Source organism: Protomyctophum parallelum (assembly GCF_964188405.1).
Source record: "Protomyctophum parallelum genome assembly, chromosome: 1".
Lineage (NCBI taxonomy): Eukaryota > Metazoa > Chordata > Actinopteri > Myctophiformes > Myctophidae > Protomyctophum > Protomyctophum parallelum.
In genome coordinates, this window is record NC_139697.1 from 107,899,033 (window position 1) to 107,916,772 (window position 17,740).

The 17,740-nt window shown below is 42.6% G+C and overlaps 1 protein-coding gene across 1 annotated transcript in view; it reads right to left on the reverse strand.

The window, feature by feature from the left end:
- Positions 1-915: 915 nt before the first annotated feature.
- The window catches only part of sf3a3 (splicing factor 3a, subunit 3), a 28,350-nt gene continuing 11,525 nt past the window's right edge, over positions 916-17,740 (reverse strand). Inside the window, exons 14-17 of the mRNA XM_083775018.1 lie at positions 8,999-9,109; positions 8,227-8,317; positions 6,520-6,575; positions 916-1,626 (exon numbers count right to left, since the gene is read on the reverse strand). Coding sequence (XP_083631144.1) covers positions 1,549-1,626; positions 6,520-6,575; positions 8,227-8,317; positions 8,999-9,109 — 336 coding nt within the window. The 3' untranslated portion in view covers positions 916-1,548. The remainder of the gene's footprint in view (positions 1,627-6,519; positions 6,576-8,226; positions 8,318-8,998; positions 9,110-17,740) is intronic.

The window sequence follows — 17,740 nt, forward strand, 5'->3', positions numbered from 1 at the left end:
ACAGGACTAAATGACTAAATTAAATCCAACCCTGATAACAGTAGGACTAAATTAAATCCAACCCTGATAACAGGACTAAATTAAATCCAACCCTGATAACAGCAGGACAAAATGACTAAATTAAATCCAACCCTGATAACAGGACTAAATGACTAAATGAAACCCAGCCCTGATAACAGGACTAAATTAAATCCAACCCTGATAACAGCAGGACTAAATTAAATCCAACCCTGATAACAGCAGGACTAAATTAAATCCAACCCTGATAACAGGACTAAATGACTAAATTAAATCCAACCCTGGTAACAGGACTAAATTAAATCCAACCCTGGTAACAACAGGACTAAATTAAATCCAACTCTGATAACAGGACTAAATGAAATCCAACCCCGATAACAGGACTAAATTAAATCCAACCCTGATAACAGGACTAAATTAAATCCAACCCTGATAACAGCAGGACTAAATTAAATCCAACCCTGATAACAGGACTAAATTAAATCCAACCCTGATAACAGGACTAAATTAAATCCAACCCCGATAACAGCAGGACTAAATTAAATCCAACCCTGATAACAGCAGGACTAAATTAAATCCAACCCTGATAACAGGACTAAATGACTAAATTAAATCCAACCCTGATAACAGCAGGAGTAAATTAAATCCAACCCTGATAACAGGACTAAATTAAATCCAACCCTGATAACAGGACTAAATTAAATCCAACCCTGATAACAGCAGGACTAAATTAAATCCAACCCTGATAACAGGACTAAATTAAATCCAACCCTGATAACAGCAAGACTAAATTAAATCCAACCCTGATAACAGCAGGACTAAATTAAATCCAACCCTGATAACAGCAGGACTAAATTAAATCCAACCCTGATAACAGCAGGACTAAATGACAAAATGAAAGCTTGACAAAAAGTATTCCTGGTTTTATTATAATCATAAATCAATGAAAGACACATTTTACCAAATATATCAAAAACAAGCAGGTTGAGATGCCATCATTCACTGACAAATAAAAAGGGAAATAAAAACTAAACATGAATGAATGAATAAACGTTTTAAGTGACATCTTTACAGAACAAACAGCTTGTCTAATATTTACATCAGTGGAACATCTTCTGTTGTTTTAATCATCACTGTCACCAGACTCACCAGAACTCATCATTAGAGATCTGTTGTTTTAATCATCGATGCCACCAGACTCACCATTAGAGATCTCTCTGTCGAGTAAAGACAATGGGAGAGAAAGGCCTTTTTGGTCCTCACTACGCTCATTATAATATTACATTATATCTTATCTTCAGATAATTGGTCTTCACTAATTAATGAAATGGTACTGTATTATCATGAGCATTAGTGAGGATCAATTATATGAAGATTGGTTGAAGTCGACCTTTATGTTTTAGCCAATTAGTTGACCCAGATCAACAGGTTGAGACCCAGTGATCTACACAAGGCCTTGTCTGTTCAGATCATCATAAATCACAGATCTACACAAGGCCTTGTCTGTTCAGATCATCATAAAGCACAGATCTACAAAAGGCCTTGTCTCTTCAGATCTTCATAGGTCTTCTTGTTCACAACGTTTCCAATGGAGTCTTCATACTCCTCCTAGTGGAGACACAGCACATTACATACATTAGTATTATTCTTGGCTTGTTCACTTTTTGAGGCCCTTCAGAAGTACATTTCCATTCACTTGTCCAGAGCACGAGCACACAAATGCATTTTAAATTAAATAAAATTCAGGTGAATACATCAGATGCAGTTCAAGCCATTTTGGGCGGGAAACCCTTTTGGTGTTAGCATTATGTTATGCTTTAGCTATTGAAAAATAGCAGATCATCTACAAGTTCATAGCGCGCCACCGAATGTGCGAAAATGCGACAGTTTTCGCTCTTTATTTGTTCACTCTGGTGTCGAATTTTGCAGACATTCGCAGGCGAACTGCAACACCTCTGACCAATCAGAATGCAGCCCAAACTGTGTGTGTGTGTGTGTGTGTGTTCATGGCACATGGGTGTGCCAACAGCAGTGAGCAACGGGCTCCGCCAAACTCTGGTCTGTATGTAGGCTGTAGGGTTTCATTCAGATCAAACTTTGGTCTGTATGTAGGCTGTGGGGTTTAATTCAGATCAAACTTTGGTCTGTATGTAGGCTGTGGGGTTTAATTCAGATCAAACTTTGGTCTGTATGTAGGCTGTAGGGTTTCATTCAGATCAAACTTTGGTCTGTATGTAGGCTGTAGGGTTTAATTCAGATCAAACTTTGGTCTGTATGTAGGCTGTAGGGTTTAATTCAGATCAAACTTTGGTCTGTATGTAGGCTGTAGGGTTTAATTCAGATCAAACTTTGGTCTGTATGTAGGCTGTAGGGTTTAATTCAGATCAAACTTTGGTCTGTATGTAGGCTGTGGGGTTTAATTCAGATCAAACTTTGGTCTGTATGTAGGCTGTAGGGTTTAATTCAGATCAAACTTTGGTCTGTATGTAGGCTGTAGGGTTTAATTCAGATCAAACTTTGGTCTGTATGTAGGCTGTAGGGTTTAATTCAGATCAAACTTTGGTCTGTATGTAGGCTGTGGGGTTTAATTCAGATCAAACCTTGGTCTGTATGTAGGCTGTAGGGTTTAATTCAGATCAAACTTTGGTCTGTATGTAGGCTGTAGGGTTTAATTCAGATCAAACTTTGGTCTGTATGTAGGCTGTAGGGTTTAATTCAGATCAAACTTTGGTCTGTATGTAGGCTGTAGGGTTTAATTCAGATCAAACTTTGGTCTGTATGTAGGCTGTAGGGTTTAATTCAGATCAAACTTTGGTCTGTATGTAGGCTGTAGGGTTTCATTCAGATCAAACTTTGGTCTGTATGTAGGCTGTAGGGTTTAATTCAGATCAAACTTTGGTCTGTATGTAGGCTGTAGGGTTTCATTCTAATCAAACTTTGGTCTGTATGTAGGCTGTAGGGTTTAATTCAGATCAAACTTTGGTCTGTATGTAGGCTGTGGGGTTTCATTCAGATCAAACTTTGGTCTGTATGTAGGCTGTAGGGTTTAATTCAGATCAAACTTTGGTCTGTATGTAGGCTGTAGGGTTTCATTCTAATCAAACTTTGGTCTGTATGTAGGCTGTAGGGTTTAATTCAGATCAAACTTTGGTCTGTATGTAGGCTGTGGGGTTTCATTCAGATCAAACTTTGGTCTGTATGTAGGCTGTGGGGTTTAATTCAGATCAAACTTTGGTCTGTATGTAGGCTGTAGGGTTTAATTCAGATCAAACTTTGGTCTGTATGTAGGCTGTAGGGTTTAATTCAGATCAAACTTTGGTCTGTATGTAGGCTGTGGGGTTTAATTCAGATCAAACTTTGGTCTGTATGTAGGCTGTAGGGTTTAATTCAGATCAAACTTTGGTCTGTATGTAGGCTGTAGGGTTTCATTCAGATCAAACTTTGGTCTGTATGTAGGCTGTAGGGTTTAATTCAGATCAAACTTTGGTCTGTATGTAGGCTGTAGGGTTTAATTCAGATCAAACTTTGGTCTGTATGTAGGCTGTGGGGTTTAATTCAGATCAAACTTTGGTCTGTATGTAGGCTGTAGGGTTTAATTCAGATCAAACTTTGGTCTGTATGTAGGCTGTGGGGTTTAATTCAGATCAAACTTTGGTCTGTATGTAGGCTGTGGGGTTTAATTCAGATCAAACTTTGGTCTGTATGTAGGCTGTGGGGTTTAATTCAGATCAAACTTTGGTCTGTATGTAGGCTGTAGGGTTTAATTCAAATCAAACTTTGGTCTGTATGTAGGCTGTAGGGTTTAATTCAGATCAAACTTTGGTCTGTATGTAGGCTGTAGGGTTTAATTCAGATCAAACTTTGGTCTGTATGTAGGCTGTAGGGTTTAATTCAGATCAAACTTTGGTCTGTATGTAGGCTGTGGGGTTTAATTCAGATCAAACTTTGGTCTGTATGTAGGCTGTAGGGTTTAATTCAGATCAAACTTTGGTCTGTATGTAGGCTGTAGGGTTTAATTCAGATCAAACTTTGGTCTGTATGTAGGCTGTGGGGTTTAATTCAGATCAAACTTTGGTCTGTATGTAGGCTGTGGGGTTTAATTCAGATCAAACTTTGGTCTGTATGTAGGCTGTGGGGTTTAATTCAGATCAAACTTTGGTCTGTATGTAGGCTGTGGGGTTTAATTCAGATCAAACTTTGGTCTGTATGTAGGCTGTAGGGTTTAATTCAGATCAAACTTTGGTCTGTATGTAGGCTGTGGGGTTTAATTCAGATCAAACTTTGGTCTGTATGTAGGCTGTAGGGTTTCATTCAGATCAAACTTTGGTCTGTATGTAGGCTGTAGGGTTTAATTCAGATCAAACTTTGGTCTGTATGTAGGCTGTAGGGTTTAATTCAGATCAAACTTTGGTCTGTATGTAGGCTGTAGGGTTTAATTCTAATCGGCTGACATCACCCTATTTATCATTTTATTTTATCGACTGCACGTGTGAGCAGCCGACCGGCCGTCGATCCCAAAGGACTCTGGATACCAATACAAACAAAAGAGGTATTAACCCATGACCTGAGATCAGATTAAAAAAAATGTCTTCTACATCCTGACAGTTTTCATTCTGACCTGAGATCAGATTCTAAAAAATGTCTTCTACATCCTGACAGTTTTCCATTCTGACCTGAGATCAGATTCTAAAAAATGTCTTCTACATCCTGACAGTTTTCCATTCTGACCTGAGATCAGATTCTAAAAATGTCTTCTATGTCAGTCGCTCTTCGATTTAAAAAAAATAGCAGACCTACAAGCTCATAGCGCGCCAAGCATGACGTAATGCTAACACCAAAAGGGGTTCCCGTCTAAAATGGGTTAATTCAAATCGGCCCATTTATAATTTTATTTTATCGACTCTGGACTCCACATCACGGCAGTGAAGAAGACAAGAAGTGGTGGAAAGGATAGTAGGATATACCAATACAAACAAAAGAGGTATTAATTAGCGCACGCTCTCGATTCAAGATACTATTTAAGCATATCCTTTTGGCTAAATACAGTGCATCGTAGAATGATTTGTATATGTGATATATATTATAGAATATAATATGTGGTATGTAATATATAGTATATATGATGTAACATATTTGACCTATGAAAATGATTGGTATTTAATTTATAGGGATCCACTTATAAATAATGATAGTGATCCACCATAGAGATCCTGGTGGATCTCTATGGTGACACGGGGGTGGGGTGGAGTATGAAGAAGAAGAAGAAGAAGAAGAAATGCGTTCTGGTAAATCAAGTTTACCAAGGGTAACTGGACTAAGCATCAGATACTTGTTTACAGCCAGGCCCACATGGAGCATTTCATGGTAGTGGTTCAATGCCTTGTCCAAGGGCACTTCAACGGTGGTAATTTTTAACGTGTCGGACCGCTGATTCGAACTGGCGACCTTCCGGTATCTAGCCCGCTCCGCAATCCACTCGGCCACCGCTGCCACTATATCGGGTTGGCTCTCGCCATTTGGTGTGAACCACCTTGATGGTGGTATTAAATTGTTTGGATTGTTTATTGTAAATTGAATTTTGATGTTTGTAGGATAGGCATTTAACCCATTCTGACCTGAGATCAGATTCTAAAAATGTCTATTACATCCTGACAGTTTTTGTTTTCAAAAATAGCAGACCTACAAGCTCGTATCGCGCCACTCGGTGGCGCGATACGAGCTTGTAGATCTGCTATTTTTCAATAGCTAAAGCATAACATGATGCCAACACCAAAATGGGTGCCCGGTCAGAATGGGTTAACAGCTTTCAGTTTCAGCCTATTCCTTTTGATCACCTCCAGTTCCTTTTTGTTATGTAACCGTGTGTTAAGAACTAAGCTGTTTTGTAACTGAAGATGATCAAATAAACTAAACTAAACTAAAAAAAGAAGACTAACCTAAACTAAACCGATATGGAGGATGTGCTGACCACGGGACGGGAGACAAACTTGTAAAGGAAGGAGAGGTTGCACAGCTCGTAGTCACGAATCACGATACAAAAAAAAGACCAACGTTTCGGCACCTGAGTGCCTTCTCTTCAGGGTATGAAAGAAAGGATACCAATTATGACATAACGCAGGAGAAGAGGAGTGGAGAGGAGGAGAGGAGGAGGAGACCGCAGGAGAAGAGGAGTGGAGTGGAGGAGGAGAGGAGGAGGAGACTGGAGTGGAAGGGTGGCGAATATAATCGCACAATAAGCGTCGCATTTATGTGTGTACAGACGCGACTAAATTCGCCGGGCAAATATTTCGCATTTTTTCGGATCGCTTATTCGCATCGCGTCGCTAATTCGCCAGAGACGTTTTGGGGACTATATCGATTGTATTCATTTTAAAGTTCTGGCAGAAAACTTCAACGAGTACGTGGTCAGTCTGCTAACGTTAATAATTAATATTACCTCTGTGTCAGGCTGCCATCTCTCTGATTAATAATCTATTTTAATCTATAATCTATTAATATTACCTCGGTGTCAGGCTGCCATCTCTCTGATGCCTTCTGAGACTTCAGTTTAGCCCAAACTGAAACAAAACAGTAAAATCAACAGAATTATTACAAACACAAAAAACTAGAGAATGTAGAAGAATTGTTATTTTGATCAACGTTTGCCTGTTATCTCCTAATGGTACCAACATCATGTTATCTCTCCTAATGGTACCAACATCATGTTATCTCTCCTAATGGTACCAACATCATGTTATCTCTCCTAATGGTACCAACACCATGTTATCTCTCCTAATGGTACCAACACCATGTTATCTCTCCTAATGGTACCAACATCATGTTATCTCTCCTATAATGGTACCAACATCATGTTATCTCTCCTAATGGTACCAACATCATGTTATCTCTCCTAATGGTACCAACATCATGTTATCTCTCCTAATGGTACCAACACCATGTTATCTCTCCTAATGGTACCAACATCATGTTATCTCTCCTAATGGTACCAACATCATGTTATCTCTCCTAATGGTACCAACACCATGTTATCTCTCCTAATGGTACCAACATCATGTTATCTCTCCTAATGGTACCAACATCATGTTATCTCTCCTAATGGTACCAACATCATGTTATCTCTCATAATGGTACCAACAACATTTTATCTCTCCTAATGGTACCAACACCATGTTATCTCTATCTTATCCAACGATAACAAAATATTCTAAGTCAGGGGTGGGCCACTTTGGCGATGGAGAGGGCCACAAAATGTCCACACTCACTCCAGAGGGCCACATTGCATATTACTGTCGTAGCAAAAATAGAGGATCTACAAGCTCGAAACGCATCGCAGTGAGACACATTTTGAGCTTGTAGATCAGCTATTTTGGCTAATATTTGAATTGAAATCACATGGTGGTCCGTGGCTCAGATGGGTCTGAGAGGCTAAATGTCATCAGATGGTGGTTCTGTGGCTCAGATGGGTCTGAGAGGCTAAATGTCATCAGATGGTGGTCCGTGGCTCAGATGGGTCTGAGAGGCTAAATGTCATCAGATGGTGGTCCGTGGCTCAGATGGGTCTGAGAGGCTAAATGTCATCAGATGGTGGTCCGTGGCTCAGATGGGTCTGAGAGGCTAAATGTCATCAGATGGTGGTCCGTGGCTCAGATGGGTCTGAGAGGCTAAATGTCATCAAATGGTGGTTCCGTGGCTCAGATGGGTCTGAGAGGCTAAATGTCATCAGATGGTGGTTCCGTGGCTCAGATGGGTCTGAGAGGCTAAATGTCATCAGATGGTGGTCCGTGGCTCAGATGGGTCTGAGAGGCTAAATGTCATCAGATGGTGGTCCGTGGCTCAGATGAGTCTGAGAGGCTAAATGTCATCAGATGGTGGTCCGTGGCTCAGATGGGTCTGAGAGGCTAAATGTCATCAGATGGTGGTCCGTGGCTCAGATGGGTCTGAGAGGCTAAATGTCATCAGATGGTGGTCCGTGGCTCAGATGGGTCTGAGAGGCTAAATGTCTGATGTACTGATGTTTTATAAGTGATGTCTTATAAGTGATGTTTTATAAGTGATGTTTTATAAGTGATGTTTTATAAGTGATGTTTTATAAGTGATGTTTTATAAGTGATGTTTTATAAGTGATGTTTTATAAGTGATGTTTTATAAGTGATGTTTTATAAGACGGATGTACTGATTTTATGTGTTTTATGTGATTAAAATACTTACGAGAAACGGCGTCCTCGATCTGCGTGACGTTGGCGAAGTGGGCGGTGTTGGGAATGCCCAGGCAGCGCATGCCGTGGGCATGGCGCCACTCCTGGTGACACGGAGAATTACATCATTATTATCATTACACAGAACACCACAGAAACATATGGCAGTGTAACAGTCACACAGAACTATAGAGAAACATATGGCAGTGTAACAGTCACACACAACTATAGAGAAACATATGGCAGTGTAACAGTCACACAGAACTATAGAGAAACATATGGCAGTGTAACAGTCACACACAACTATAGAGAAACATATGGCAGTGTAACAGTCACACAGAACTATAGAGAAACATATTTCAGTGTAACAGTCACACAGAACTATAGAGAAACATATTTCAGTGTAACAGTCACACAGAACTATAGAGAAACATATTTCAGTGTGACAGTCACACAGAACTATAGAGAAACATATTTCAGTGTAACAGTCACACAGAACTATAGAGAAACATATTTCAGTGTGACAGTCACACAGAACTATAGAGAAACATATTTCAGTGTAACAGTCACACAGAACTATAGAGAAACATATGTCAGTGTAACAGTCACACAGAACTATAGAGAAACATATTTCAGTGTAACAGTCACACAGAACTATAGAGAAACATATGGCAGTGTGACACCCTCCAAAGTCACACAACCACACGGAAACCAATGTCAGTGTAACACCATCAGTAATTATTATTATATGATTATGATTATAAACGGGCATAATAAAGACGTACTGCAAAGTGTCTCTGGAAGGCCTTGGGTCCTCGGTACGTGTAGTTTCCACAGATCTCACAGTTGTAGTTGATGTTCAGACCATGTAGTTTATACAGCCAGTACGGAATGGGCTGGAAACAGACAGGAAAGAGTTAACAGTTAATGAACCTGGCCCAGACAGCGTGCTTTCTGGTCTAGAGGGGCAGGTAGCCTGGCCCAGACAGCGTGCTTTCTGGTCTAGAGGGGCGGGTAGCCTGGCCCAGCCAGCGTGCTTTCTGGTCTAGAGGGGCGGGTAGCCTGGCCCAGACAGCATGCTTTCTGGTCTAGAGGGGCGGGTAGCCTGGCCCAGACAGCGTGCTTTCTGGTCTAGAGGGGCGGGTAGCCTGGCCCAGCCAGCGTGCTTTCTGGTCTAGAGGGGCGGGTAGCCTGGCCCAGACAGCGTGCTTTCTGGTCTAGAGGGGCGGGTAGCCTGGCCCAGACAGCGTGCTTTCTGGTCTAGAGGGGCGGGTAGCCTGGCCCAGACAGCGTGCTTTCTGGTCTAGAGGGGCGGGTAGCCTGGCCCAGACAGCGTGCTTTCTGGTCTAGAGGGGCGGGTAGCCAGTGATGTAACTAGTAGGGGTGCAACAGTTTTCGGTTTAAAACCGAACCGTTCGGTACAGCATACACGGTTCGATGCGCTCTAATGAACCGCGCTATTTCGGTTTGCATTAATTCATTTCTTACAGCTGCGAAGAATGTATTTCTCGGTCACACACCGTCCTACTTAGAAGTCTAGCACTCTTTCGGTCACAGAAGTGTAGCACTCTGTCCCCCCCCCCCCCACACACACACACACACACACACACACAGAGAGACGGCATGATGAGGAGAATCAATCCAGCCCTCGTCTTTTAACGTCGTTCTTGGAATAATTATTGATCGTCATACACAGAGACACACACAGCGGAGTAACCTCGCGCCAACAGGCTTCTAAGCGCGGTCTGAGTTTGTTCAGATCTGATTCTGCATCTGCACTCTGTTTGAGTGCTAATTAAGAGGGAGAGTGAGAGCAAAAACAACCCGCAGCAGGACATTAATTCAGTCAGAAAAATCCCAACAAAATACTCCATGTCCAATCCATGACTGTAGATAGAAGCCCTTCTTCTAATAATATAAGCATAATATCCTTAAATCCTCATGTAGACTTATTGTAAACTTTTGTATTTGTCTGTGCGACACGACGCATTCACTGTGTGAATCACTCCCCTCCCCGGAGGCACTCTCCTCTCCTCTTCCCTGCATGTGCTCACTGCTTACTGCCTCGTGTGAGCGCATAGGTGCAGTGATGTAAATAGGTTTTCAATGTAATGGGTCCCGGGATGCACAGGTGGTCATTCAAATGAGTCCCAAAAACATCTTATGAGTCCCAAGAAGAATCAGTGGTGCAACTCCGTGTGGGGGTTTGCGGGGTGGGGGGGAGCCACTTGGTCTTTAGTGTGGTCAGCTTTTTGAGGGCTTACAAGGCCAAGTGCCAGGGCATGAAGGCCATCGATTAAAGGTTAAGGATGATTACATTTTTTTTTATTTAAAGGCGAACATTGGTTCAGAATAGTGCTTCTTAAATAAATAATCACAGCTTTAAATAACAAAATATAAGTAGCTACTGTTGTAAAATATTGTAAACATGTCTGTAACATGGGGTCCCAGTGCAGAGATGAAAATCACAATGAAAAGGCCTATAGGACCCTGTCACCCATAGGCCAATTCATATACATTTAATTTGGGGGTCCTTGAAATTAATAGGGGATTCACACTGAGACGGACTGAATCCGTTTCATTGGAACCATTTCCGAATACGGTTGCCTGGTCCCCGATGGCCATGATTCACATTGCCCGAGATTCAACAGCGCACCCGGGTACACTTGCATAACACACTTTAATCCTCCAGACGGCGGTTTGTTTGATGGCTGGCGCGCACGGACACTGACCATCAACTGTGCGACATTGTCTCAAATAAATCCAGACACACTGAATTGCATTGCCTCTTTGGCTTTTTGCCGTTATACTACTTCACTGTCAGCCTGCCTGCTGTTCACTGTGTCAGTCAGTTCTGTGCTCCAGTGTATTATAGTTTGCTATGGATTCTACTTTAGCATTATTATTATTTTGTTTTACTTTGGAAACTGTGCCAAGCAAAGCCCAAGAGCCACGTGTAGTCCGCAGAATAAGATCAGCGCGGTGCTGCGCGTATAAGCAGATTCAACAGGAGAAGGGCAGCGTTGAGAAATGCGCTGGTGTTACGCATCGTGCAGCGGCTGTGTTTTTTTTTTGTTGACGCTTTGGCTCGTCGACTAGAGATAATGTCACGTTCTTTAAAAAAAACAGTCCACTTCCTTCTTTAGGTACACATGCATTCACATTGGAACGATCCGTATCTGAATACACTTCAACGGTCCAGAGACCCACCCCCCATGCGGTCCCGGGGACGGTTGGGCGATCCGCTCCCGGGAACGGTACGCATCATTCACATTCTGCCAAGTGGTCCCGAGTGCGCACCCGGGACCATAGTGTGAATCCCCTATCAAATGGCTGAGGATCACTGGATTAAACTGTGAGTTAATTCACAGAAAATACAATGACAGACAGCCTACATTCATTTGTATAGCCCTATGTTTCTGTTCTGCCTTGTTTGTTTTTGTTCCGATATTGTCACAACTGTGATATGTTCCTTGTTTTAAAATTTCTTCTATTGTTTATACTGTGCAAATTGTTCAGCACCTTCTAACTTTGTTTTGAAAGGTGCTTTATAAATAACATTTATTTTTACTCACTTACATAACTTTTGAATGAGGGCTTGGTTTAGAAAAGCCTATATTTTGTGCTAAAGTAATATATTGAATAACATAAATGTAGATGTTAAGGCTAGACTGGCATAGCCTATGGCATGGTGGGGCTGCAGGACTGAGGACTCTGGAGATAAGTCAAGTGTAAAAAGCATTTTGTACAATTGTGTGTCAACATTTACCACGTTATGTCCGCATTGATACAGAAATGAATGATTATTAAGCGAGCGACGCGTGGTGTAGAGTGAGCGCGCTCTGAATGCTTGGCTACTAGCATTTGGCTAGCAATATTGGCCACGGCTAATACGGACAATTTACTCTGTCAACTAACGTAGCAGACGATAGCGTGGTAAATGGTGGAGGAGTCCTGCAGTCTATGCTGTTGCGTGGTGTTGTTTCGTGGGTTTATATCCATGAAGACAAGTCACGTTGGTCTTAACACACGGGCTCTGTGTGATAATAATCCTGAATCACCGCGCCAGCCGGGCCGAGTGTCAGTGAGTGAGGGCTGTCAGTGCGTGCATGCGTGCATGGAGCGGAGGAGGAGGGAGGAGGCAAAATAATCAAACCATGGCAAATGGCAACACAACTACAATACAGACAATACAAGTCTGAGCGAGACGTTTGGGGAAGGTTACCGTAATGACTGGAAAATTGTGCAGAGGAAAAACGGTAAAATGAACTGCTGTGGGCCGCGCTGGTCAGAGTACAGTAGTGCATCCCATGGACGCCGAGGTTGATGGTGTAATGCATCCCAAAACTATAAAGTGCGTTTTGGGACGCAAAACGCACCCTAGTTACATCACTGTAGGTGCATTTTATTCCCCTTGAAAATAATGATGAGGCACATTAAAATAGCAATATAAGGGTTTTTTTCCCCTTTAAAATAATGAAAAGGCAGAAATGCCTAATAAAATAATATATGCTAAAAAAAGAAAGAAGAAAAGAAAATGCTATAAATAAACTTTTTTGAGTGGTGCAAGCCACTGCCTGACTGGCTGGCTGGCTATGAGCATGAAAACAGCATGGTTGTTTTTCACCACCTAACGACACACACAAACACACACGCACATTATTAACTGTATATGATGATGATTTTGTGTGTGCCAGTACAGTGACAGTACAGTACAGTACAGTACAGTAGAGGGTACAGTAGAGGGACCGGCACACGGTAACTCTGTCATTTCTCAACCGTTTTGGACACGGGGCGTCTCGCCGGAACCGGCCCGGCCCCCTGGGCGCGTTCCTGGGGGTCACTTCACACGGGTGTAATTTTTTTTACTGTACCGAAACCGAACCGAAACCGTGGCCCCCATACAGAGGTTCGAACCGAACCGTGGTCTAACTGAACCGTTGCACCCCTAGTAACTAGGGTGCGTTTTGCGTCCCAAAGCGCACTTTAAAGTTTTGGGACCCATTACCACAACAACCTGTGCGTCCATGGGATGCACTACTGTACTCAGCATACACAGTAATAATAATACACGTGAAAAAGAAATTTGCGGGAAAAAGAATGCGGTAAAACAATAATCTACGGACACGATCATTTTGCATGCCCGCATCCGACCTCATCCTACGTTATAAAAAATAAAATCCACGTAGGAATCGTTGTTGAACAACACTGTCAACACAGCGTGCTGTGCGCCGCCATGTTGCTCAGCTCTGACCGCGGAGCGCAGCGTCTAGACTAGAGCTGTTTAGAGACAGAGTGAGGACAGCCTCTAGACTAGAGCTGTTTAGAGACAGAGTGAGGACAGCCTCTAGACTAGAGCTGTTTAGAGACAGAGAGGACAGCCTCTAGACTAGAGCTGTTTAGAGACAGAGTGAGGACAGCCTCTAGACTAGAGCTGTTTAGAGACAGAGTGAGGACAGCCTCTAGACTAGAGCTGTTTAGAGACAGAGTGAGGACAGCCTCTAGACTAGAGCTGTTTAGAGACAGAGTGAGGACAGCCTCTAGACTAGAGCTGTTTAGAGACAGTGAGGACAGCCTCTAGACTAGAGCTGTTTAGAGACAGAGTGAGGACAGCCTCTAGACTAGAGCTGTTTAGAGACAGAGTGAGGACAGCCTCTAGACTAGAGCTGTTTAGAGACAGAGTGAGGACAGCCTCTAGACTAGAGCTGTTTAGAGACAGAGTGAGGACAGCCTCTAGACTAGAGCTGTTTAGAGACAGAGTGAGGACAATGGAGTGATCAGTGACGCACGCAGCCCCACGGATAAGCAGTGAACGGAGATGTCGCAACTCTCTCAACTAAACCGCGCTGCCTCCGACAGAAATATTTAGGGGAACATGTTTTAGCGTGACAAGCAGACCCGGTTCAATGGGAAACACACATTGAATAACACACGCCGATATTGTTGCGTTTCTGTTGCGCGTGTGTTGTGGTGCCACTGCCACCACACATTAAAATGCCACCAAATAAATTGCCAAAGCCAACTGCAGGACAGCAGAAAATATCAGCAACCCTATTTTCTAAACCTGCTGCCTCTACTCCGGGTATGTCACTGTGTAATGAAAACAATGTAAAGTTGTATTAACCATTAAAACTGCCAGTTATTTCACATATAGCCAAAATATGAAATATGTAGAGCATTTGTTTTCTAGTTTATTTTGCTATCTTTATTTATAATAATTTCTTTCTTCATACAGTATCTTCTGCTCCTACATCTACCTTTGCTGCTGCCCACAGCCTGTGCACAGCCTAACTCCATAACCTGTGCTACTTCATCTCAAGGTTATTATAATGGAAGGATACAGAATGAAGTATAACACCTAGAACAAGTGCTACAGAGACTTTTTCTTCTTCCAACAATGGAGTCCCAAATGCACTGTCAACAAACCATTTATTTTGGACTAATGAGTCACTTTAACCCATTCTGACCTGAGATCAGATTAAAAAAATGTCTATTACATCCATTCCTGACAGTTTCATTATTAACACATTCTGACCTGAGATCAGATTCATACGAGGTTTCCGCCTGACACACACTGGTCTGATGAACCCATTCTGACCTGAGATCAGATTCTAAAAATGTCAGTCGCTCTTCGATTTTTCAAAAATAGCAGACCTACAAGCTCGATATGAGCTTGTAGATCTGCTATTTTTAAATAGCTAAAGCATAACATGATGCTGACACCAAAATGGGTGCCCGGTCAGAATGGGTTAATTGAGCTGTGCTGCAGTGCATTATAAATGCACCATACTTTAGCTCACTGATTGCACCACAAAGTAATTAACTTATTTTACATTATTTTGGTGCCATTATATTTACTGTTCTACATACTTTGCACTGTTGTTCTGTTTGCATACTTTGCACTGTTGTTGCAAAAAATCTTTGCAAATATTAAAGTTTTCAGATTTGGAATTGTGTTGACTTCTTTCATACATTTCTACATGAATATAACCACATTATAACCATCAAAAATGAAATGAGCGTTTAATGCTGCAATTTGTAAAATACAAAATGTGACTCTTAACGTCGCTGAAGTGGGACTCACCAAATGTCCCTGAGACTCATTTCTAAAAGACCATCCCTGCATCCTGGGACTCATTTCTAAAAGACCATCCCTGCATCCTGGGACTCATTTCTAAAAGACCATCCCTGCATCCTGGGACTCATTTCTAAAAGACCATCCCTGCATCCTGGGACTCATTTCTAAAAGACCATCCCTGCATCCTGGGACTCATTTCTAAAAGACCATCCCTGCATCCTGGGACTCATTTCTAAAAGACCATCCCTGCATCCTGGGACTCATTTCTAAAAGACCATCCCTGCATCCTGGGACTCATTTCTAAAAGACCATCCCTGCATCCTGGGACTCATTTCTAAAAGACCATCCCTGCATCCTGGGACTCATTTCTAAAAGACCATCCCTGCATCCTGGGACTCATTTCTAAAAGACCATCCATGTTCTGTTTGCATACTTTGCACTGTTGTTGCAAAAAGTTTTCAGATTTGGAATTGTGTTGACTTCTTTCATACATTTCTACATGAATATAACCACATTATAACCATCAAAAATGAAATGAGCGTTTAATGCTGCAATTTGTAAAATACAAAATGTGACTCTTAACGTTGCTGAAGTGGGACTCACCAAATGTCCCTGAGACTCATTTCTAAAAGACCATCCCTGCATCCTGGGACTCATTTCTAAAAGACCATCCCTGCATCCTGGGACTCATTTCTAAAAGACCATCCCTGCATCCTGGGACTCATTTCTAAAAGACCATCCCTGCATCCTGGGACTCATTTCTAAAAGACCATCCCTGCATCCTGGGACTCATTTCTAAAAGACCATCCCTGCATCCTGGGACTCATTTCTAAAAGACCATCCCTGCATCCTGGGACTCATTTCTAAAAGACCATCCCTGCATCCTGGGACTCATTTCTAAAAGACCATCCCTGCATCCTGGGACTCATTTCTAAAAGACCATCCCTGCATCCTGGGACTCATTTCTAAAAGACCATCCCTGCATCCTGGGACTCATTTCTAAAAGACCATCCCTGCATCCTGGGACTCATTTCTAAAAGACCATCCCTGCATCCTGGGACTCATTTCTAAAAGACCATCCCTGCATCCTGGGACTCATTTCTAAAAGACCATCCCTGCATCCTGGGACTCATTTCTAAAAGACCATCCCTGCATCCTGGGACTCATTTCTAAAAGACCATCCCTGCATCCTGGGACTCATTTCTAAAAGACCATCCCTGCATCCTGGGACTCATTAGATTGAAAACCTATTTACATCACTGGGTAGCTCAACCCTGTTTTTTTGAGGGGGGGGGGGGGGGGGGGGGGTTATTAACTCTTACCCATAGACTGTAAAAACAATATGGACAAAGCGTTTGCCGGGTCTGATATGGACGTAAAATGAAGCCATTGTAAATCGCCATCTTTCTAGATCCGTTTTGGCCCAGCTGGCCCATTGGCTGGCCCAGACAACGAGGCGGGACTTCCCCCCTTCTTCTCCGTTGGTTTGTGAGTGGGAGGGGACTCCCGATCATAGACTGTAACGGTAGCCACGCCCCTCAGGACATACGCAACTTTATGGTAGTTTTTTTAATAAATGGGACCATAATTTTCCAAAAATAATATTATGACATTAGAAATGAGACTTTAAACTAGTGACTGGAAGCAGAAAGTATTCATGACCATGTTTATTAAGGTAATACAGTCTAGGTGAAGTTGGGCCCAAATACATGGACCTCTATGGAGCTATGGGTTTTTTTGGGCCCAATGACAGACAGCGCCACAACAGGCCATTATATGAACTTTCAGGATGTCCCGATTTCCTTGGTGGCTTCACAAAATATCTGTCTGACTGCCCCCCTGGTTAGATATCTGTCTGACTGCCCCCCTGGTTAAATATCTGTCTGACTGCCCCCCTGGTTAAACATCTGTCTGACTGCCCCCCTGGTTAGATATCTGTCTGACTGCCCCCCTGGTTAAATATCTGTCTGACTGCCCCCCTGGTTAAATATCTGTCTGACTGCCCCCCTGGTTAAACATCTGTCTGACTGCCCCCCTGGTTAGATATCTGTCTGACTGCCCCCCTGGTTAAATATCTGTCTGACTGCCCCCCTGGTTAAACATCTGTCTGACTGCCCCCCTGGTTAAATATCTGTCTGACTGCCCCCCTGGTTAAATATCTGTCTGACTGCCCCCCTGGTTAAACATCTGTCTGACTGCCCCCCTGGTTAAATATCTGTCTGACTGCCCCCCTGGTTAAATATCTGTCTGACTGCCCCCCTGGTTAAATATCTGTCTGACTGCCCCCCTGGTTAAATATCTGTCTGACTGCCCCCCTGGTTAAATATCTGTCTGACTGCCCCCCTGGTTAAATATCTGTCTGACTGCCCCCCTGGTTAAATATCTGTCTGACTGCCCCCCTGGTTAAACATCTGTCTGACTGCCCCCCTGGTTAAATATCTGTCTGACT